A 23640-nucleotide genomic window follows, 5' to 3' on the forward strand; every position below is an offset into this window, starting at 1 on the left:
TCAGCCCCGTTTGATATTAGATGCAGGGAACGTTTTGATTTGTTATAGCCTTTGAAATTGTTCAGGCGACCTTCAGAAAAACGTTCTCTTGTTACTTATGGGGGAAGGGGGAAAAGCTGGGGAAGGGGCCTCCGGTTTAATTCGCATGCAGATGGTGCCCAGAGTTGTGCTTTTCAGCAGTTTCTAGTAATAGAGGTCTGTCCTGATCGAAAGTGAAAAGTTGAAGAACAGCAGACCCGTAACACTAGTTCTGTGGTGAGACTTGTTCACTTCCTGATTCTCCGGGGAGGACTGGGCACATTAAGAAGGTGACCAGGTAAAAGTTTATGGTTTTGAAGTTTGGGGAATCATGGAGAAATGTCCGACCATTGCTGGTTTATGGCCCTCTGCCCCTGCTGACACATCACCTGTTGACCTTGCAAGGTGAAGATGCTAATAAATCAAAGCTTTAAAAGTTGAAGATCCTTGTGAGGCTTATGAGTTTTATTTGGAATTGTCAATTTTAGATAATTTATGGTACCTTGTACTATTTTTTGAAGTGAAGAATTGGTAACTTTCTGAGAAGCTGCCAGGATTTTCACTGGCTGCTAAGCGAATTTCAGTGGTGATGATTGTCACATGAGCGGGCCTCAAAGCAGATTTGTCATGTTGAACTTCTGCAAGAGTGCCACCCCCCGCAACAGCTGCTACCACTTGGCGGGGGGCTCGCAGTCAGCCCTCCTGAATTCTAGCTGAAAGGCGGTCTTCCTCCCAGGTTGAGAGCTGGGCCTCTGGAGGCAGAGCTGGTTTTGGATTTTCTACCACATACTTCTTGTGTGACATTGGACAGGTTACTGAACTTCTCTGAGCCTCCATGTCCTCTTCTGGGAAGTGGGGATGGTTTCATCATCCTCGTCCAGATCTCTGGGAGGATTCCGAAAGCTAACACAGCTCCGTGTCCTTGGGCTCTGTGCTCAGAGTGGAGGCTGCTTGTCCTTCTCCCTCTACCCCTCGCCCCGCTCATTCTCTCTCTCTCTCTCTCTCTCTCAAATAAATAAATAAAATCTTTAAAAGGGAGGGAGGGAGGAAGGAAGGAAGGAAATGCAGGTGTAGTGCAGGCCACATGCATGGTCCTCAGTGAATGGTGTCTGTCCTTGCTGGATGTGCGGCCGTGCCGGTGCCAGTGGGCATTGTCATAGCTGGTGAGCCCCTGCCTTCTGATACTGGGCCATTCTGATTTTTCGTTTCGGTAAGTCAATTTGATCGTCACCATTCTCATTGGTTGAGAGGACCTTTGACATCTTGATGTTTAACCTGAGAACAGATATGTCTGTGCTAGGGCAGTTGGTCATCTGTGGGGTTTGTTTCCATTTTACCCAAGAACAGAGCACATTCCTACCCCTAAAATACTCATTCCAGGCCTCAGAGTCCCAGAGGCTACTCCGAAGACTGCAGATTCAGCCACCAATTAACGTAAGGTTGGCTTTTCCATTTTAAGATCTTTCTAACGCTTGCCCAGAATACTGAGAGGTGCTTTACTTTCTTTCCCTGACATTGTAGTTCAGAATAATTTCCCATTCATCAGGCTGGAAGTTTACAGCTTCCAGAATGCTCCTTTTTGAATATCACAGCCAGAAAAAAAATTGGTAGCCATGTCTGCCTTTGCGGTAAATAAGCTAAAGCTAATAAATATTCACTGGGATCAGTCTGGGCTCCCTGAAATGAATTTCTGAAATCTTCCTGGCCCTGAGGAGAGGCAGGGCACTGACTCCAGAACGCTCCCTTAAATGGCTTTCTTTGGCATAAATCTAGCAGAAAATCAAGTACAAACTGCCTGCTGTGCCTTCGCAGCAATAGGGGAACCCATTGTTACCGGCTCCCTTTCTTACCCGTGTGCACCTGGTACGTAGGGCATATTGTCCGACATCCTGCTGCCCCAGATGGCTGCAGCTCTTCCCTTGGGTCCTGAATTATCTATTTAAACCGCCTTTCAAAAAGAGCAGCACGCTCACTTTGAATGAGCGTGGTGTGTTTTGAGAAGCCACAATTAGGCTGGAGAGTCCATCTCTTAATTAAACTTGTGCGTATTTCTCCCTGGATGATTTCTCTATTAAAACATTCTGCCGATGCTGAAGAGTTGGGTTTGTTTTCTTTTTTTAAATAATTTTTAAATAATTTTTATTTAAATAAATTAAAATATAAATTTATTTAATTTATAAATTTAATTAATTAATTAATTTAAAATTTAAATTAAATTAAAAATAAATTTAAAATTTAAATAATTTTTTAAATAATTTTCTCTTTTAAATAAAAACTAACTTTTCGGTTTATATGCAGCTTCTTCCTTTTCTCTTTTTCCATGGCCCCATGTTTATGCCTTGGTCTGCCTATGTATGTTGGGAACAGGCAGGAAGGATAAACAGTGGAGAACCTCAAAAGAAACAGCTACCGGCTTCCAAAGGAAGGAGACCTGTGTGAGTTCCAAGTTGAGACACTGATGTTACTCTTCCTAAAATTTAGATTTAGAATCTTTGGCATCTCCCTGTCATCTTGGCAGTGATTTGGCAGAACTAAGAGATACAAAAAATCATTCTTATTCATTCTGCAGTCTCTGAATAATCTTTAAGTGCTGCATTTTTTAAGCCCTGGGCCCCACTGCGGCACTGAGGAACAGTAGGAACCTGCCTTCTCCTCCCCAGGATGACCAGCTGGCCAGCAGTTTTCTTCAACAGAATTGACAGTGTGGGGCATTCATACCATATGAAGGAAACCTTCTTTTGAGGTTTCCTTCAGAGTTATCTGGAGGTAACATGTCACTTTTCCCCCTACAAATTGCTAGCCTACCAAATTAAAATTCTAATGCCTAAAGATTTTTTTTTAATCAAGTGGCTGAAGGGGGTGGTGGAGTACAGTGACTGAAAATTGATACCACCTTTCTGAAGAGCAGTTTAGCCAGAGTAGAAGGAGAGGGTTCAGTTAGGGGCTTCTCTGGAAATCCAGGAAGGATGTGGTAACACGAGAGGGGTTGGGGAGAGGTGGACCCATTCGAGTGAATGTTCAGGCAGAGTTCTTCCAGTACTTTTCCTGGGCTTGGATCTGCTAACCCTGGCCCTCTCCAGCAGGAGCCCCACAGAGGTCCAGGGGGACCCTCTCAGAATCCTCTAAACCTCCTCTGTGGCCTGAACGTTCTCAGACACAGTGCAGTGTACATTGCACTCATTCTGAACAGGAAGAAGCCAGGGAGAAGTGAATGTGTGCCTGTGCACAGACCACCTCTCAATTCCAAGGGCCATTTTCAGAAAACCAGGTTTTGGTGTTTTCCTCAGAACAAAAACAGAACTCCGAACTGCCCCATGTCAAGTGCAACACTTCACTTCCTGTCTTCTTAGAGGAACCTTCCCGTGTGATTGCTTCTCATGTTCCCAGGGGCTCCAAAATCAATAACACAACCTATAGGCCATACAGTCGTATCTCAGGTTTCTACCTTGACCACTGGCCAACCCCAAAGGCAGGTTCCAAGAGGCCCATTGAGCAGGTGTTTCAATTTGTTCAGCTCTGGAACTCACATATTACAGTTGACTTTTTAGCACCTGTGGGACATACTGACTCTTCTAATCTGCACTATCCTTAAGCTATCTCTCAGCACTGTATTGGGGATAATTCTGTTTTTGCTCTACTTAATTTATAAGTATAAACTCACAGAACAATGAGAATGCATTGACTTACCATACAAAATTGTAAAACAAAAATCCTTTTGGTTAGATTAAGCTACTGACATGCTCTGTGCAAGACCCAGTGTAGCCCGAAGAGGATGAACTCGGTTGACTCCGAGCCCTAGCCACAACCTCCAGTTTCCTCATTTGTGAGGCAGGGGTGCCCTCGATCAAGGGTCCCTGGCCTGACCAGCCATCACAGTTATACCACTGCTTGGGGAGCAAACAGACGAACAGATGAACAGATGCTCAGGCCCACTGTAAACTTACTAATTCAGACACTCCAGGGGAGGAACCAGGGAATCTGTATATCAAAATACAAAAAATATCCCCCCAGCAGCTTCTGATGCCAGCCAAGTTTGAGCATCATCAGGGGAGACCATCCATAAGAAGCCATGGACAATTGAATGGCTCTGAACCATTGTCTCATCACCTGGAAAGTAAGGTTGCTAGTGGGACCAGCCGCATTGGTTTGTTCTAGGGATTAAATGAGCGAGTGTGTGTGGAGGGCCCCGTGTGACAACTGGCGTGGAGCAGGTGCTCAGGAGCTGGTAGCTGCTAATTTTCCTCCACTCAGCAGGGACCTACTGATGCCTGTGACATGATAGGTCCCACACCAGGACAACATAAGCAAATGAAATAAAGTACCAGGTGGTTTTAAGTGCAATGAAAATCTCAAATTTTTGAAAAGATAATGAGAATCAAGACGACAACAGGTATGGAAATAATATTTTAGATGGGGTAACTGGAAAATGACTCTCTAATAAGGTGATGTTTGAACTGAAGAAAATTAAGAGGAGCCATGTAAGTGTTTGTGGGGAAAAAGAAATCCGTGCAAAGGCCCTGAGGCAGGATTGATGTTGGCATGCAAGAGAACCATGGTAGGAGTCAGGTTAGAAAAGGGAGCCAGGGGCTCCGCTCATGTGGCCTTGGATGCAACAGGTGTCTCACACTCACTTCCCTATATCCCTTCTTTTGGTTTCCTTAAATCACTGACAGGTTGAGAGAGAAGAAGTTCAAGCAGGACATTTAAGATGCACATGCAGTGCCACGATTCTGTTAATTCCATAATTATGTTTATTATTTCAAGCTGATGGGTGTAACAGTAGTTACAACGTCATCTCTCGAAGTCCACAATTCTAAAATTGATGCTGATGATGCTTTATCTCTTTCCCCCCAGCTTGATATATGGTCCAAATCCAACTATCAAGTATTCCAGAAGGTAAGCTTTACTTTTTGCTTCTTACTCAAGAGTCAGGAAGGGAAATACGAATGCTCGAAGGTATAAACATTGGTCTTAAGTTAGAGCCTTTTTTTTTAAACTTTATTTTATTATGTTAATCACCATACATTACATCATTAGTTTTTGATGTAGTGTTCTCTATGATTCATTGTTTGTGTATAACACCCAGTGCTCCATTCAATACGTGCCCTCTTTGATACCCACCACCAGGCTAACCCATCCCCAAAAGAGTGAAAAAAGCCAGACACAAAAGGCTGCTCACAGTATGATTCCATTCATATGACATTCTGGAAAGGTAAAACCTTAGAGACAGAAATCAGATTGGTGGTGTCCAGGGGCTGGGAGTCCGGGGAGGAGATTGTGCCCAAAGGGGCAAGAGGAAATGTGTCGGGGTGATGGGCATATTCTGTATCTTAATTGTGGTGGTGATTACACATTGTATTATGTTCCCAAACTCACGGAACTAATATACCTACTCTAGAGGAAAACTGCTTTCCTTCCTGTGTAGGGAAGACCCCAGTTCTTCCCTCCTGTTTGTCTCCAGTGAATCTCCATTACTGTGCACATAAAACAATTCACTTCTGCTTCCTCCTGGTCACTGAACATATGGGGGTTTGCCCCATAGTAACAGGACACAAGCTGGGTGTCCTCCAGTTTAACTCAGCCTGACACGATCTCCCCGGAGCTACAGACCCCAGTCACAAGTTCCGTTATCTCTGCTTCTGCCCTCGTGGCAGTAGATCAGAGGTTCCCGTGCCCCCTCCTCAGGCTCTGTCAGTTCACCAGAGCAGCTCCCAGAACCCGGGGAAATGCTTACTTAGGTTTACCGGTTTATTAAAGGACATGATAAAGGATACAGATGAACCGCCAGACGGAGAGATACATAGAGCAAGATGTGGGAGGGCCTCAAGCGCAGGAGTTTTGGTCCCCATGGAGTTGGGGTGCATCACTCTTCTGGCGTTGTGTTGTCTAGTCTGGAAGCTCTCTGAACCCCATACTGCTGGGATTTTATGGAGCCTTCCTCATATAGACATAACTGATCATTAACTCGATTTCCAGCCCCACTCCCCTTCTCTGGAGGATGGGGGATGAGACAGAAAATTCTAAGACTCTGATTACCCTAATTATGGCTTGGTCTTTCTGGTGACCAGCCCCCATCCAGGTGCCCACCCAGAGTTGCCTTGTTAGAACAGGAGATGCCCCTAGTGCTCTTATCACTTAGGAAATTATGAGGGTTTCGGGAACTCTATGCCAGGAACCGGGGGTAGAGATCAAGCAATATATTTATTCTTTTTCTGTTATCTCGCACCTACAAAGGGTGAATTTTGCTGTATGGAAATCATACCTTAAACAAAAACAAAAAGCAGAGGCTTTTGAGTTGTTCCACGCTCACCCAGTTTTTAAGCTCAGTTTGTCAGAGCCCCGTGGTCTACACAGGTGCCTAGTATGGGCTGAGGGAGGCGGGCTGGCCCTGTCCTCACCCCTCCCCCCACCCCCGCCACTCTACTGTCTGGTCACCTCTTTGTCTGATGTCAGGCTTCCTCGTGAAATGCTATTTTGGGGAGCTGTCAGAAGAAATGTGACTAGAGGAAATCCTTTCCCGGCTTTTGATGGTAGAAGGGGCCCTTCCCCAGAGCAGCTCAGCACCTGGAGCTTACAAGGGCTCCCACCACCCTGTAGCACCCCTGTAGGAGGCCAGCTCCCCTGCAGGACACCAGCTGCTTTCGTCTGCTCTCATCCCGCCTCTGTCTCTGCTTTCGTCCAGTGGCACACTTGGTGGGGTTGCTTGTAATTTCATTCGGTGCCCCATCCAGCTCAACAGCGTGAGCCAGGCACTCTGCTAGGTGCTAGGAATACGAGGGGAAACCAGACAGACAAGGAGGCACAAGAAAGAAGGAAGGTAACTCCAGGGTGTTAACCAGGGGGCTGCAGTTAAGAACAACAGGAGGGGCCTGTCACGTTGGGGCAGTCACAGGAGGCCTTTGTGGGGCAAGACCTAAACCGAGACAGGCTGCTCATGAGAGGGAACCGGTCACTTGAAAAGCTGCGGGAGGAGAGTCCCAGGCAGTGGCGGCAGCAGCCCACCAAGCTTGTGCTGAGGAGCACACATCCTGAGAGCCGTTGGAAGCCTGTGTGATCAGAGCATGCAGTGGGCCGGGAGGGAGTGCTGTGGGGTACAGGGGCAGAGCCGCGGGTGGGCAGGGGTCTCTAGGTCCGGGGACAGAATTCGGATTTTATGTGGTGCAGAGGAGGGACGTGACTTTGAAAGCTGAGCCCAAATCGTTTCCACTTCATTAATAGTTATGTCTAAGGAATGCCAGGTAGCTTAGAGAGAAAGCATAGAACTTTTTTTTTTAATTGAGGGGAAATTCACATAACACAATTCCATGACTTTCATGGTGTAGTGGAATATCCCCCCATCTAGTTCCAAAACCTTTTCATCACCCCAAAAGGAAACCCCGTCCCCATTAAGCAGTGAGCATAGGGCTTGTGTATCAAAGCAGCATAATGGACCAGCTCTGTAATGGTGTTTACTACATCACTTCACATTGTTCCCGGACCTTCTGCATGAAAGGCTAGGCCAAGGACGGATGCCTACAGCTGGGAGAGGAGTCTGAGGCCCAATGCCACACATTTAGAGAGCCTGCAAAAGCATTAAAATTCCACAGTCTGATCACAGTTAAATACAACATGCTGTCCTGGGTTCGATCCTGAGACAGAGAGATTAATGAGAAAATGAGCTTAGTCACTAATAAGTAACCAATGTTGGTTTCTTAGCTGTGCCGAAGGAGCCGGGTCATGACAGGTGTCAGCAGTGGGGGAAACTGGGCAAGGGGTACATGGGAGATGTGTGTACCACCTTGGCAACCTTTTTAGTCCAAAATTAAGTTTACCTTGAAAAGAAAACCATCATCTTGACTCTTCTAACACTCCTCTACCCAGCTGAGCTAGCGAGAAGCATAGTAGAGAAAATTGGTCCAGAGCCTGAAGGGAAGGTGTGTGTGGTCATAGGTAGGCTTTAGGACAGGCAGCTATATTTGAATCTTAGCCTTCTCATCTAAGTGACCATACCTGAGGCATTTACTTGCTCGGTATGCCTAAAGTCTCAGCCTTAAATGCTAATAGCTTTGTCCATGCTGGCTGCTTTGTTGTGTTCTTCCCTAGCAGCTGGTGGAAAAGCATTCTAAAGAGAAAGAACACTGGTCATTATCAGCATCATATTTCACTTTAATAGTGAGAAACATTAAAGCAGTTTTGGGTCTTTTGCCTGGTTTATCTCTGTGTCCTCTGGTAGTGCAATGAGTTACCTCCTTCGGGCCCCACAAAGGCAGGCCGGCCGTGGCTTCGGGGAGCCATGAGCATTGCAGACCCTCACTGGTCTTTTAACAATGGTCCGATTTCTATTCAAATACCCTTTGTGAGGGAGGGGCTTGCACATGCTTGCCTTTGCGTAGATACTTTTTTAAATGTTCTGTGTAGTATTAAGTATTTTTGAATGCAAGCAGGAAGTTTATTGGGAAGTCATAAAATGTGTGAAACACAGATTTGGTGAAGCATAGATGTGGAGAGACAGCGCTATATTTTTATTCTACCTCCCCTAAAAATAACCTGCCAAGCGCTCTATGTATTTGTTTAAAACTACAAACACACACTAAAGCAGCGTTTAAAATCTGACATTAGTCTAGTCGGAGAGACGTGGGCACACCGGCCAGTTCCTCCCTTGCAGTCTGTGTGGTGGGTCTGAAGCAGTGAGGGCGGGTGCATCTGTAGGGATGGGGATTTTACCTCACCTGCTGAATGGCATGTTGTCTGTGTGTGGGCAGAGCCCTTTCTGGAAACCCGTCATCATCCCTACCTTCACCTATTTTTAACTAAATGGACTTGACCTGATGCTGACCTGTACTCAATTAAAAGAACCACAGTTTGGGGACAGGAGAAGTGCTCTCTGATTACAACTGACTACACGTAACGAAGTCCTTTTCCTGTTCCAGGGGCAGGTAAGAGTCAGTGAATTAAGGAGTCTTCTGTCTTCCCTACTAAAACATTGTCTTTTTGCTGCCAAAGTAAAGAATATATTGGAAAATAATGTAGTACAGAATTAAACTTCCGTCTTTTAGCAGTAAAGCTTTCAGCTAATCATCATCACACGGAAGGGGTTGGGGATTTTGTTTGAAGACAAAGTCATGCGCTTGCGGAAGATGCGGGTGGGGAGGATGGAGGACATGTAGGGTGGCCTCACAAAGAGGCAGGACGGTCTGGTGCTTATTTTTCTGTTAGTCTCAGGCCGCATTGGTGGACAGAGGACAGACCGCACAATGAAAACAAAGCTGGGACCACTTGTCTCTTGTAGACTCTGGGAGCCTGGTACGATTTACGGGACGGTGGGCAGCATCTCCAACTCAAAATGCCAAAAGAGAAGGATTAGCGGGCAGCATTTCTAAACTCTGCTTTTTAGTCTCAGCTTTTTCTCAGAATCCTATTTGCTGCTTGTCCACCCACTTAAATCTTGGTTGTCCTGATGGATGTTACTGCTAGCGTTTCCCACAAAGACACTGAGAGCGCTGCGGTGAACACTCCCTCCTGCCTGTCGGTCTGCTCACTCCCGTGCGCGGAGACTGGGACGGGGAGGCCTGGCTGTCTGCGTTGTCTGAAAGGTTCAACCTGAAACAGGAGGGAAGCGCGTTCTCAGACCGCAGTGACACGGTCAGGGAGGAACCTTGGCCATCGGTAAGAAGGGATCTCTGCAGCCGAACGCAGTTCCCGAATGTGCTCACCATGGCGATCAGAGACGGGAGTCCTGGGCCCTCCCCGTCTGGTTGGAGGAACGCTCTCCCGGCATTGCCCTGCTGTGGAACCCCAGGACTTCCTTTCCGTGGCGTTTATTATGGGGTCGCGATTACTGCGGACCGTGGGTGTTCCCCTGCCCACAAGCACAGCGCAGCGGCTGCAGAGAGGGGCCTGCTGGGAAGGCGGGACCCCCCCCCAGCTCTTTTCCCTCACTGTGACAAAGCAAGGTGGTGGGAGGAGGGCTGCCTCACTGGAGCCCACCCGAGCGTCCACTTGCCTTTTCATTCCTGGAAAAGAATGTCAGGAGCTAAGAGAATGGAAGCGCACACCTGTCACATTCTCCGCAGGCCGTGCACGCGGGACTCCCTGGGTTAAAAGACAAGCTCACGAGGTCCTGTCACAAATCCGACCCCATGAAACGAAATGTGGCCTGCCTTTTGTCTGCAGCGGGGACTGTCAGCAAGCCCTTTCCCTCTTCCTCATTAGACCCCTTACCCTGGCGCAGGGAAGCGGTGGACGGCCAGGGACAGCTTGCTGTGGGGCCGTGGCTGCCGACAGGTTCCCGTCGTTCACTGTGGTGCCCCGGGGGCTCGGTGCACTTCGTCCTAGGGTGAAGAGGCTTTTTATAGCCAGCGTGTCTCCAGCAGAGCAGACTCAGAGAATGGGACTTAGAAATAGGGGAGCCATCTGAAAGGGCAGAAGCACAAAGGGCCAGGAAGGGTTTCAGGCGTGTTCATATTTTTCTGACATTTAAACTCTGCAGGGGCAGTCGCTGTTTTGATCTTTAACCTCCTCATTTCAAAACACTGTGCATTTTCATCCAGCAGCTTAGGGAGAGTGAGAGCAAATCTGCAGCTACTTACTGCGTTAAGTCTTGGCAGGGAGACTGAGGAAAGAGGTGGGACGTGTGTGCGGCCGCAGACAGGCAGGTGCGTTGGGAGAAGCAGTGCCAGAGGGACCAGCACATCCTCCGGAGCATTGCCACTCGGAGGGAAGCACAAGAGTCATCGCCCATGCGCGTCCGGCTCGGAGCCCACAGTCGTTCCAGAAGCTTCGGAGGGAAGAGCGGCTCTCTCGGGGCTGTGCCATCAGAACTTCGCTGCGGACGGGTGGGTTGTCCAGTGGCGGAGAGTATCCGCTTCCTCAGACATCCCCTCACTCATTCATACTCGGACACAAAGACCTGGCCTCGGCCTCGCACAGACTTTGTTAGGGGGTGTCAACTGAGTGGCCACCCGGGGCTTTTCCACACAAGAGACGGAGTCGTCCAGAGAAGAGTCACTGCTCTGAAATTTGGGATCCATTGAATACCTCCCACAAGTTGAGTGCCTGCCCAAGTGGTACGTGATAAACCTCACTTGTTACTAATCCCAGGTCCCAGGAAAGGGAGCCATCCCAAGGACGGATGGTTCCCAGAGGACGAGACTAGCTCTTCTGAAGGAGGCCGTGTGGCGTGTCTCACTGGAGCGTGTGTACCTGCTGCAGCATTGCACGTCGCTGAAGAAGCTCAATAAATAGTTATTTTCATTCTCCTCTGTAATATCTAAAATTTCTTCTTACCGGCTCATTTACGTTCCTTTCCATAAGCCCCCCTGAAATGCCACAAAGACCTGGAAGCGCCTACAGCTGTGGCCAGATCTCGAAGCCCTGGTGCCACATCTCCATCCCTGCCCTCGCTCAGTGTCCTGCTTAGGTGAGGCCGTCGGCAGAGGCCCCCACACCTAGAAGGGTTCTGCAGCCTCCGAAAAGGGGTCTCTTTTGTGTTGTAGAAGGGACCTCTGCTTTTTCCAGATCCCGTCATTCTGACAAGTGCCCTTTTCTCTTAAATCCTGATTAACTTTTCTCAAGGAGGAGAACTTACTTTTTTAGACCAGATATGGTGGCACTTGGCGCTGTTTCCGTGCATCCCATGGCTGCCTCATAAGTGTGTCTTGGTGCTCCCAGACAGAGAAAATCGCGGGCACCCCTCTCACCAATGTGAGGGCAAGTGGGCAGACTCCAGACAAGGGACAGTGCGGGAGCAAGGCCCGCTGGAACCCAGTATCATCAAGCTGTCGACGCACTTCAGGGAAGGAGAGGTGGCAGACAATCCCAGGGTCATCTCCAGGGGTGGCATTTCCTAAGCTGAGAGCTGGGCTGGATTGACCAGGTTGGATAAGCAGAAGGAAAATGGGAGTGGATGTTGTGGAGTGTCAGCCCCAGGGGCCATGGGTGCTGAGAATGGCTGGGAGGGATCATTCCCCTCCCCCTACTGCCTTTTATCACCACCTTTTCTCTTCAGGGGCAGGCTTGAATATTCACAAGCTTCTAAAAACCCAGAATAGATTGGATCATGGATTTTCCCCTTATGATACCCCAATACCTTCCATCCGCAAGGCTCCCTCCACCACCGCTGAGCGTGGTAATGGCCAAGAGCCTTGTTCAGGTCCTCACAGGTACCCAGTTTCACGGTTAGAGTGGAATAGGAAAGCTCGGGCCCATCCTGCTGGTTCATGGCTCTCTGCATTAGAGGAGTCCCAGAGGAGTCGGTCTTGATTCTGGAGCTCGTTTCTTCCTGAGGGCTCACATGAGCCTCGGGATACCCCAGGTCAGAATCCAGCACCGGCTTCTGGGAAGCCTGGCCGCCCACCATTGCCCAGTCCCCGTTCCCACAGCCCAGCAGGCTACCTCACGCTGCAAGGCGGCTCTCCTGCACTGAGCCTGCCCCCCATTCTCGGGCCCTGGCCCACATTCCCCACGGTGACCTTTTCTGGGAGAGGCAGTGGCTGAGAGCCATTCTGCCGTGTGTTCAGTCCCCGACTGACCACCGCTCCCTGTGTGGTCTAACTTGCCTCAGTCTCCCCATATGTAAAATGGACATCATACGAGTCCCTGCCTCACAGAAATGGGGTGAGGTTGAGTCCACAGGCATGAAGTGTAAGGTGAACTTCCAGTCCGTGGCACACCCAGCTTCTCTCAGGTGCTTGTTGGCAGTGAGCACTCTCCTCTCTAGGAAGCTGTCCTCCTTCCGCCAGTCTCTCGCCTTGAGGACCACTGCTCACATCTTCTCATGTCTTCACTGTCGCCTCTTCATGGTCTCTTCACAGTGGACACAGATGTGAAGCCTCAGGTTCTGGAGTCAGATGGGCCTGGATGTGCATCCAGCTCTGCCGTGTGTGAACTGGCCAGCTGGGGATGTAGCCTCTCTCCGGGCTTCAGGTCCCTTGGCCACAAAAAGGGGCAGTAGTAGAACCTACCTCGTGGGGTGCGTGCTGTGAGGATTCCGTGTGGAGTGCTGGGCGCTGTGGTTGTGCCCAAAGGAAGTGGTCAGTGCGTGACAGCGCTGTTCCCATGTCAGGGGAAGGCCCCGGAACTCAGAATCCACCGCCCGCTTTACGGTAGGGGATCTGCCATGACAGCCCCACACACTCCCACCGAAGCAACCACCGTGTTCCTCTTTCTCCAGGCAGAGGATCTCCCATCCTGGTCAGAAAGTGAGCTACACAGGGAACAAGGCACCTGGAATTACAACCCCCCAGCAGTGCCCTGACGTGCTGATACGGAATCACAGTCCCAGGACCTGGAACGTTCCCTCGTGTCCCGAGAGGGCCCGGGGCACCTCTGGTGATCACCAGAAGGCGCCCAAGAGCGATGTGTTCCGCCCTGACGCTGTGTCCGCCCCGCCCAGCACCCTGCACACAAGGCGGGGTGCCCTCCCAGCTCTGCACACCGGGTTCTTTCCCCTGTAGCTGCCTCGGCTTTGGTAGGGAAGTAGGTGGGATGGTCTGGATTGTCTTGGGAGCCCAGATGTCTCTGGATGTGTTTCTCTAACTGCAAGGCTGTTCCTGCAGAAAATAACGTCACACCAAGCGGGTACAGAACAATTCAGGTATCTTTGGGGCTTGGACTTTGCTGGCAGCCAGCAACAGAATCTGGCATTTTACCATCTGGAAAGCGTTGAACTTTCATTCGTTCATCTAAATGAAGAGCTTATTCCTTAATCCTGGGAAATGTCAAGGACCTTTTGTGTGCAGCTCCTCTCAGCCCCGCACAAGGGCTTTGGCAGAATGAGGCTGGTCGGGACTCTGGAGACTTCCCTTGTGGCCACTTGGGGGTTTCCCTGTTCACCCAGGCCCTCCTCCCCACTGTGCCCCACGACCTCAGCTTTTCCCACTTCCAAACCCCCTTTCGATCTGCTCCCCTAGGGAACACCCCTGGCCAAAGGTAAATCAGTAGAATCCCGCCTTCTCTCTCATTCACTCAGGGTCCCGTCAGGTGCGTGGCACCAGGGCAGTGCCACCTTTTTGAGCACTCTCCTCTCCGTGGATGCCCTGAGCTAGGCCCCCGGAGGGTACACGAGCCCAGCGTGGCCTCGTCCTCACAGAGAGCACAGCCTGGGGTGAGGCCGGGCTCCTGGTCACGGTCAGGCAAGCGCAGGGCTGGGCTGTCCACAGGTGCTGCCGGGGCTACAGGCCAAGGGACAGAAGGGCTTCAGGGGAGGAGCATCCCAAGCTTGAGCTCAGAGCAGTCAGGAAAGCAGGTTTGGGAGGAGGAATCCTTGGAGCAGCTGGCAGTGTGGGAGCCTGTCATGGGGCTGGGGGGAGACAAAGCTGGGACCTGGTTCATCGAGGCCCTCACACCCCTTTCCATGGTGTTTCCAAGTTCCCTGCAGGTTCCGGGGGGGTGGGGTGGCGGGGCGGGTTGTCGTCATTGTTTTGCCTCTGGAGGCCATCTGCCACCAGTCTGCACTCAGATCCAGGGAGCTCGGGGGCTTCCCTTCAGGGTGTCCGTGGCATCTTGGCTGCAACTTTCAAGAGATTGGAGTGAAACCCCCAAACCAAACCAAAAACTCCTTTATGGCAGCCCTGGCATGTGCCACAGGCTGTGTTCAGTACTTTATAGACAAGGTCTTAACCCTTCTCAGACAGAGCTTGATCTCGAAACCATGGCCACTTTTCCAGCAAGATGGAGCAGCAGGGTCCTTCTTCATCTGTCCAGTTCCCACCCGGACAGCCCTGGCCTCTGCTCTCACCCCTGGCAGTGCCACCAGGCTCCAGGGGACAGTTAGAAGCCCTTCAAAGCCCAGGCCAATGGCCCTTTCATCGAGCAGAGAGGGAAGTATTGATCTTGTCTAAGTAATGCCCAGTCCCCCCGGACTGCAGTGCTTCTTCCTCAGGCCTGCAGGCCTGGTGAACCTGCGGCATACAAATCCAGGGTGCAGATTAGAGATTTGGGCCGCATAATAAAAATGAAACAACCTCCTTCCGCTCTACTGTACTTTTATCCCGGTTTTAGAAGCGTGTCCCTGCTCCGTTCCCCATCACCCCCAGCACTTTCAGGACTGACTTCATAGCATTTCCATTTTGAAATACTGATGGCTTCTCTTTTCATGGAATGAGTACTTCTCGGACTGTTTTAAATATTCTTCATAAAGCAAGTGCTCCTCCTCGGAGCAGTGTTGCTGGCAGGGATTATGGTCTCTTTAAACATTTTAACACATGAGGTTCACATCTTTGACTCCTGGACCCACACAGAATGTTCTCATTCTGAGACGTTCCCAGTGCCCCTCTCCTTAAGGGTGGGTCTGTCCTTGGCAGAACCCTGAGTAGAGACCCCAAACTCTTGGGCTCATCTCCTTATGGAGCACTCAAGTATATCCAGTGAATGAAAGTTCCTTTTTATTCTTTGACTTGCAGCATGTGTACAACCAAGTGGCAAATGTTTGGTTTGTGCTCCAGAGTCTCTCTGAAGCCCATCAAGATGGGAAGAGGCTTCTAGCACCAGGAGTCGTGCTGCTCTGACAGTCTCCCTGGTTCTGAGCTGGGTTCTCCAAGCTCTTTGTAACTGGCCCAGAAGCTGAGGACTAGGTGGGGTGATAGAAGGTCACATCAGAGCAGCGGGTGGGTTCCTGGAATGGGGCAGACCGGCTCATCCTTTTTATTAGAACAAAGAGCTGTAATGTTACCGCTGGTTGGCCTGAGGGTGGAGCTCCGCACAGATGCACCCTCAGGGCGTGCAGCCAGGCCCTCCAGCAGCGTCCGCTGAAAACCCAAGCCCAGGGGTGCCAGTGATCCCGGCCTCATGCTCCTTTACCAGGGCCAGCAGGGAGAGTGATGCGGCCAAGGTCACCCAGCTAATTAGTGATGAATCCAGGACTGAAGCCTGTCTCTCGACAGCTCCACATCACCTTTCCCCGCACGCTGCCTTTGGTTATGTTAATGTAGGCCAGAGAGAATGTTCTCTTCGGAGTATGTAGAAGCAGGTATTGGCTGGAGGGAAGCCAGAATCTGGGTCTCTACCTGGCTTCTCTTTTAAAATAAGCAACTCCTAAACACTTGGGTACTTAACTTTCCCCATTAATCTTGTGGGACACACTTTTAATAGAAGCCTCAGCTCTGCTGGCGTAGTGGGGGCGGCCGTGGGCCTCACGGGCTGTGTGCTGGCAAATATTTGGCTCCGTGCCATCAGCCCAACGCAGCAGGAAGTGCGGCGTGACCACCAGAGCCCAGAGCTAGCTCAGCGCCCCCTGGCCGCAGCCCTCGCCCTGCTGGTGGGAAGCAGGCAGTGGCCCACAGCGGCCTGTTCCTCTGTGGCCCCTAATGCTGCTGACGTCACAGACGTCACAGTCACCTTGGGGAGCTTTGTGACCACACACATCCTGGCCCCCAGCCTGGGCTCCCCTTTTTTTTTTTTTTTTAAAGATTTTATTTATTTATTTGAGAGACAGAGAATGAGAGATAGCATAAGAGGGAAGAGGGTCAGAGGGAGAAGCAGACTCCCCGCTGAGCAGGGAGCCCGATGCGGGACTCGATCCCGGGACTCCAGGATCATGACCTGAGCCGAAGGCAGCCGCCCAACCAACTGAGCCACCCAGGCGCCCTGGGCTCCCTTTTAGAAGCTGAGGGACGGTGCCCCGGGCACCACCTCACTTCTGTGCGCCTCGCCTCTGCTGCTCAGCCAGCTCTCCACCCTGGCCTGGAGGCCTGCACATAGGCAGGGTGATGCCTACAGCCCGGGCGAGCCCAGGAATCCCTGAGGACAAGCTCTGGGCCACCAAGTAATGCAGTACAGCCGGTCCCTGACTTACAGTCTTTCAACTTAGGATTTTTCGACCTTCGAATGGTGTGAAAGCAACACACATTCAGTAGAAACAGTACTTAGAAGTTTGAATTTGGATCTCAAGCTGGCACTGAGCGAGTGGTATGATACTCTCTCGTGAGGCTGGGCAGCAGCTGCGGCCCTCGGTCAACCCCGCCTTCACGAGGGCGACCAACCCCTCCGCCGACAACCGTTCTGCGCGTCACTTTCGGTACAGTATTCAGTACGTGACATAAGATACTCTGCATTTTATGTCGTCTTGCGTAAGATGGTTCTGCCCAGCTGTAGGCGAGTATAAGTGTTCAGAACACATGTAAGGTAGGCCAGGATAAGTGTATTAAATGCATTTTCAACTTAACGGTGGATTTATCAGGATGTAACCCCGTCGTAAGTCGAGGAAGATCTGGACCACAGATTCTGTCTTTTTAGAAGAGTAAACTGCTGGGGAATGATGGCATATCGAGAGTTTTTGCCCCCTCCCTATGTCTCGCTGACCCTTTCTGTTTGTCACCACTCCGTCCTTTGTTCTTCCCCAACAGATAAAGAACAGAGTCTTTGTGGTCGCCATGAAACCCGGGCTCTGTGGGGCTGACCTTCGGCACAAAGTAGCCTTGCTGGCCCTATCCCGTTCTCTCTGCCCCACGGCTGGCCAGAGGCCGCCAGTGGGAAAAAGAATTTGGACTTGACATGCCAAAATGTAACGGAGGGTTCCCCCTCTCTTTTGCACCCCCCCTTTATTCTCAAGCAGTGTACTTAGGGTTTCCCTTAATTAACATATGTGCACCTGCCCGAAGGCTGCCGTCTCTTGTTTGCCCTGTCTCCCCCTTCATTCTCCATGGCAGGGAGACTCCACCCAGAGACCCTCTTGAGAGCCCACCTGTGTCAGGCCCTGTTGGGATGGGCACCTGGGATGTGACAGCGAGCAAGAGGCAGAGGGAGAGCTGTGTGAGTGGCAAGAGCTGGGGCATACGTGAAGAAACCAGCCCCGAGTCCTGCCTCCCTAAGAGTCCTGGGGGCCATGCCCTTCTGGGGAGGGGGTGGCCTAGGTGTGCAGCCTCTGTCCGGGCCCAGGCTCCTGCCGTGCTGCTCTGGAGCTGCTTGAGTGGGCCGGTCACTTAACCTCCCGTGACCCCTCTCTCTCTTGGAAATGGGCTCATCACAGTGCACTCCCGCTGCGGTCGTGAGGATTAGGTGAGAGAAAGATCGGAAGACCCACGGTGGGGTGGGTGCTGCCGTTCAAGTGCTTTTCCTGCACTGGCACATCGAATCCTTGTCCAAGGTCGTGTGACTCGTAAGTAACAGACAGCACTCAGACCCACGCCGTCTGGCTCACAAGCCCCGACTCCTCCCAAGCCTTGTGGTGTAGACCACCTCATGCGGGGCTTCAGCTCTTACCGCAGGCAGCTCTGCTTTGGCTTTGGCTAACATAACTCGTGATCGCCCAAGCACCCTCTCATTCTCGGATTGAAGACGTCAAAAGCTCCTTGCACACAATATGGTGGAGGAGCTTTGGGAGACTTGTTTTGACTGGCATCTCCTTCACCAGTGTGTTGACTGGCAGCAGTTTCAAGGGCTCTTGAAAGATTCCTTTCTCCCTCAGAGCTTAGTTCCCCGCCAGTTTGGGTGCCTGAAGACCTTCTCTGCCGGTTTGAGCTGGGGACAGAATTTCGGTAAACCCTGGTTGGCAGAAGAGGAAGAGGAAGCTGAAAGTGAGACTGATGAAGTCCCTCAGATCTGTGATGGGCCATGGGAATGTCACCCTCCAGCCATGAGCTGGAAGGGGGAGTGCACCCTAGACTGAGCAAAAAAAAACAAAACAAAAAAACAACTTTGTTACTGAAAAGTGTAAAACAAGAAAACAGCAAAGGTAGAACGCTTTGACAGACGGAAGATTATCGTAGGTGAATTTTCCCCACACTCTACAGCCATGCCTAAGCCTGGTGCTTTGGAGTTTGGCCGCAGGAGCCCCAGAACCAGGAGTGGCGGAGTTTGTGAGGAAGGGAGTAGAAAATATAACAAATCTGTCAGCTTTGTTTCCTTCTATTAAGATGTCTGTCATTAGTGATGGAAAAGTGGGGAAATTAAATGATCATATCAGCACGAGAAAAAACTGGCACCGTTTGGCAAGTTAAGGGAGTAGTTTATACTGGACCTTGTGAAAAAGTGGCTAAATTTGGCCGGATTGCCAATCTACTAATAGAGAAACTAGTTAGCTACCCTCTCCGGGAGCCAGAGACCAAAACAGTGCTGTGGTGGAGCTGGAGGACCTGGAGGACATTTTCTGGTTCATTCAGTTGTTCTGCTCTCGAGCGGCCAGGTGTCTGGCAGCCACATTGCACATCTCCTGACCTGGGCTTCTCATCGGGCCTCTGGTGCGCCGAGGACTTCACTGGGCTGGGACGCGTGGCAGACGATACCCGGGCCCATGGGGCCTTTTTCAGAACCTGTGTTGCCGGCCCCGGGGTTCCTGTTGGGAGGGGTGGCCCAGGCTTGGGCCTTGCAGCTTCTGGGCTCAAACACCCACTGCCCCTCCTCAGCTGTGTGACCTAGCCACCGGCCCAACCTCTGGAAGTCTCCATCTCCTCTTCTATAAAATGAAAAGGGGAGTACACCCACCTCGGTTAACTTTCAGTTTCCTGCTGACTTTTATATGTTGGTCATATAAAATGCTTCCTGTTAAAAATTCTACAAAGAAAACACGCAGCCAAACAAAGCAGGCCAGCCTGGGCCATGGCTTCTGGGCGGCCAGCATGACCGGGGGAATCCAGCCCCAGGACAGGTGCTCAGGCTGCTGAAGTGGACGGATCTAGGCCCGTCCCAGGGGCCTCCTGGGGCTAGTGGTGAGCTCTCCACATCTGGGGAAAGGAGCACACCCGCAGCCAGAGGACAGCAGGCCACCGGCAAGCAGCTGGCCTGGCTGCCCCGCTATGACAGCACTCATGTGTGGCAGGGCTTGTTAGAAGCATTGCAAAATAAATAGCAGGGGCTGGAGAAGGAATTCTCCAGAAACTCTTTCTTTTGTAAATTTCCCATGAAATGGCACTTGCACGGGTGGTTTTATTTAGCACGGGGTCTGGGTGGGCAGGAAGCAGCCTCCAAGCTCAGGGGCCGTGGGGCCCAGTTTGCTTTGCTATGTTCTATAGCCATAATTTCACCCCACCGATCACTACCCACCGTCTTGCCAAGTTATCATTACTACTGTTTAAAAAAAAAGCGTTGCTCATTTTAGAAAGCTGTCTGTCAGAAATGCTTAAAATAAAAACAGTCTGCACTTGAAAGGATAAGTACCACTTATCTTGAAAGTCACTTGGGTAACAATTTCTCAGCAATGTTGGACATGCGACCTGTAGCTGTGTTTTCAAGAAGGCCGGTGCAGATGTTCCTGGTATGTGGCCTTTAGTGAGTGGGCATTTTTAAGTTTATTTCTTGATTCAGCAGATATGTACTGAGCACCTGCTAAATGCCGGGTGATGTTCTAGGCCTTGGGGACGTAGCATGAACGAGATGGGCCTGATCCCTGTCCCAACAGAGCTAATCATCTTGTGGGTTCACCAGCCACCAGGCAGGCCACAGAAGTCCAGCAGGGAAAGAGTGCTCATCCAGAGGCGAGAGGAGCAGAAGGGAGAGGAGACAGGCAGGACTGCAGCCTGGCTGGGAGGAAGGTGCTTCCTCCAGGAATAAATGCACAGCCATTTATTTAGGGAAAGTGAGGCTCAGGTTCTGTAAGCTACGGAGCCTGTGTCCTCACTCTTTGGGGGTGTGGCCTCTCTGACCTTGCGTGTGGACACAGCTAGACTGACTTCTGGATCGTTTGCAACTCACCATGTGGAGCCTGGAGCAGCCCCTCCAGGTCCCTTCTACCTGACTGCTTCGCCCCCCTGCTGCTTAGGTCCATTGGCGCATCACATGGTGTGTGGGGACAGCTAGAAACTGGGGAAGTCTGTGCCAGGTAGACCCATGTTTACTCCTGCTCAAAGTTGATCATTTTACCTGGGTTTGTTTTGTTTGTTTCATTTTGCTTTTTAACCACATTTCTAATGACAAGAATCCCTAGTAAAGACAGTCAGCTAAACCATGAGTTTGAACACAACTGTCAAATCAGGTATCATCTATTAATTTGCTAATTGATGGCAGGCATTAGCAATTTGAGGTGTCAAATTTCGGAACTACAAGGGATCTTAGATTACTCCTTTGTTTCTCAGAAGGGACATTGAGACCCAGAGAGATTAAGCAGTTGGGGGCTTAAGGCCAGTGTGCGTTCTGTCTGGTCACCGGTTGCGTCTAGTAGGCCTAAAGCAGTTGTGCCCTCAGCCCTGCTGATAAAGCCTCTACTTGGAGTTTGGGGACAGTGGGTGTGGGCCACCAGGATGCTGAAAATAGGCCACAACTTTGGAAGAGAAGACCACACTTTGAGTGGCCAAGGCTCCTCCGAAGGGTAATAGGAACTGTGAGACCCAAGGGAAAGATCATCAGAAATGACCAGATCCTGGGTGACAGAATCGTAAAATCTCGTACGACTACAAATTGTGAGATAGAATGAGAATTACAGGAAGCAGAAAGATCAGTTCCCCTGCCAGGGACATTGTTCCAGTGTGAAGATGAAGTCGAATGTGGACAGGTGGAAAAGCTTCTTTGCATCCATGCAGTGTTATCCTGAGGTGACTTGGCTAAAAACCGTCTTTGGTCTGCCGGTCTTTCCCTCTCCACCAGCCTCAGGCCATGCCCCTCCTCTCAGGTGCTGCCCCTGGCCTGGGTTTCCAGTTGCTATAACTCACTCCTCCTACCTCCAGGCCTGAATACTTGGCATCCTCTCTGCCTACAACTGTCCTTTTCCCCTGCCCCTGCTCCCCAACTTTGCTAACTAATTTTCGTACTTGAGATTTTATTTTAGATGCCCTTTCCCCCAAGAGGCGTTCAGAAGCAGATTGGTTTATCATAGAAAGGGAATGCACTGGTTTAGTTTTCTCTGTGCTGGTTTGGACTGGCTTCTAACTCCAGTCATTATCCTTGGTTCCAGGTGACGGACCACGCCACCACTGCCCTGCTCCACTATCAGCTGCCCCAGATGCCCGACGTCGTGGTCAGATCCTTCATGGTAAGTGGCCTTACGAGTCAAGTCTCCTTCGGGAACCTTGGCTCCCTCCAAGTGAGCAGGCAGCTCAGAAGGTCGCTGTTCCATCTCTGGACCTCTAGGGCCTCACAATGGGAGATGGGCCAGTGTAGAACTGATGCTTTCTTTAAACCAGGAAGGGATTTATGAGAAACCGTTTCCCACTTAATTAACTGGTGTTTTCTGTCAGGCTGAACAAATGGTGGTTTCAGGAGTGATCTCCCAACACAGTTTCCCACATTGATTTAGTCAATAAGATATTTACTGAGCTCCTGATCTATGCCAGGCCCTGTGCTTGGCACTGAGCAGGTAGCAATGAGTAAGACAGATCTTGCAGTGCCCCCCCCCCCAAGACGTACATTGTCAGAGCTAGAGCTCGGGATGGGGAGTGACCCCAAAACAGCCAGACAGCCATTGCCCTGGTGTGTTGGAGTCCACTCCTGCCAGCTCTTGTTACATGTTGAGAATTTTGCGACCTGGTTGTTCAACCATTGGTAGCTTGAAATTGAACCAGAACATTTGCACCATGGAAATCAGCAAACGCTGCAAGTCACGACTTGCCGCCGCCCCTAGGGCTGAGTCCTCTGCATGGCTCTGCCCAAGGCTGTCACGTGACCAGCGTTTGGCCTAAGCAGGGCCATTGGCTAGCTCTGCTATATCCTGCCGGGCAGAACTGGCAGCTGTGTGTTCAACATCATGTGGACATGGCTTCATGCTCTCCCCTCAGTAGGCACCATCTTTCACGGTGGCTAAAACTCCCTTTTCAGTGCATGCTAGGAATGCTGCCAGTTAGAGACCTACTCAGAAGACCTACCTGTTAGCAAGTCCAAATCAGTGTTGACAGCCAGGTGGAGTAGTGTTTATCCACTTCATCCCATCACGGTTTGCCTCAGCAAGTGAGCTTCTTAGAAAACCTGCAGTTCATTTCTTGGAAGATGCAAACCTGACTTATTGATCCACTTCACCACGCTGGGGAGGGCGAGCTAGCAAACCTGGGCACTCGGCAGAGCCGCGCATGAGGGGCTGTCTCATGTGTCGAGAGGACAAGTCAGCTGACAGTCTTCGGCAAGCTCTTCTTTTTTGGACAGATACACAGTCTTGCTTTTTAACCTAACATGTTGTCATGCCCAGTTTCCCTTTGGTAACTGACTCTGGGATTTGGGGAGGATCTGAATTTGATCAGCACTGGAGGATAAATAGTTCAGCTGAATGATCCATCGACTTCCTCGAGTTTATTGCCAAAACCTCAAACACCTGGCCTTTGGAAGGGGGACGGTATCGATGGGCCCCAGTCTGCCACCACGAAGGCAGCTGTGATGTGATAGAAGGATTTATATCAATAAACTCGACCTACCTCTTCAAAGAACAGTTTTCTCTTATCGACGTAATGCAGGAGGACATTAAATGATGAGATTCATGTGCCCCTGTCACAGTGAGAACTTGCTTAACTTGCTTGCCTATTGTTGTGGGGTTTGAGTTGGTTTTTTTGTTGGGGTTTTTTTTTTTTTTTTTTTTTTTTGGTAGCGAATCTCCTTGAGTTTGAGAATTGAGTTATGGGAGTCTCATCCTTATGTATGATGCCCGAGAGAACTCTGCACTCTGAACCACTCAAGTGTATATTTGCCGCTTATTATGTTATTTGGTGGCACCAGGTTGTCCCCGCCATCCCCCAGGTGCACATTGGGCCACATTGTGACAGTGAGTGATGACCTCTGAAATCAAATTAGAAA

The 23640-nt window shown here is 50.5% G+C and overlaps 1 protein-coding gene across 1 annotated transcript in view; it reads left to right on the forward strand.

Moving 5' to 3' along the window:
• The window catches only part of MED27 (mediator complex subunit 27), a 202206-nt gene that overhangs the window by 177514 nt on the left and 1052 nt on the right, over positions 1 to 23640 (forward strand). Inside the window, exons 6-7 of the mRNA XM_027616754.1 lie at positions 4873 to 4914; positions 21818 to 21895. Coding sequence (XP_027472555.1) covers positions 4873 to 4914; positions 21818 to 21895 — 120 coding nt within the window. The remainder of the gene's footprint in view (positions 1 to 4872; positions 4915 to 21817; positions 21896 to 23640) is intronic.

This window comes from Zalophus californianus, chromosome 13 (genome assembly GCF_009762305.2).
Source record: "Zalophus californianus isolate mZalCal1 chromosome 13, mZalCal1.pri.v2, whole genome shotgun sequence".
Lineage (NCBI taxonomy): Eukaryota > Metazoa > Chordata > Mammalia > Carnivora > Otariidae > Zalophus > Zalophus californianus.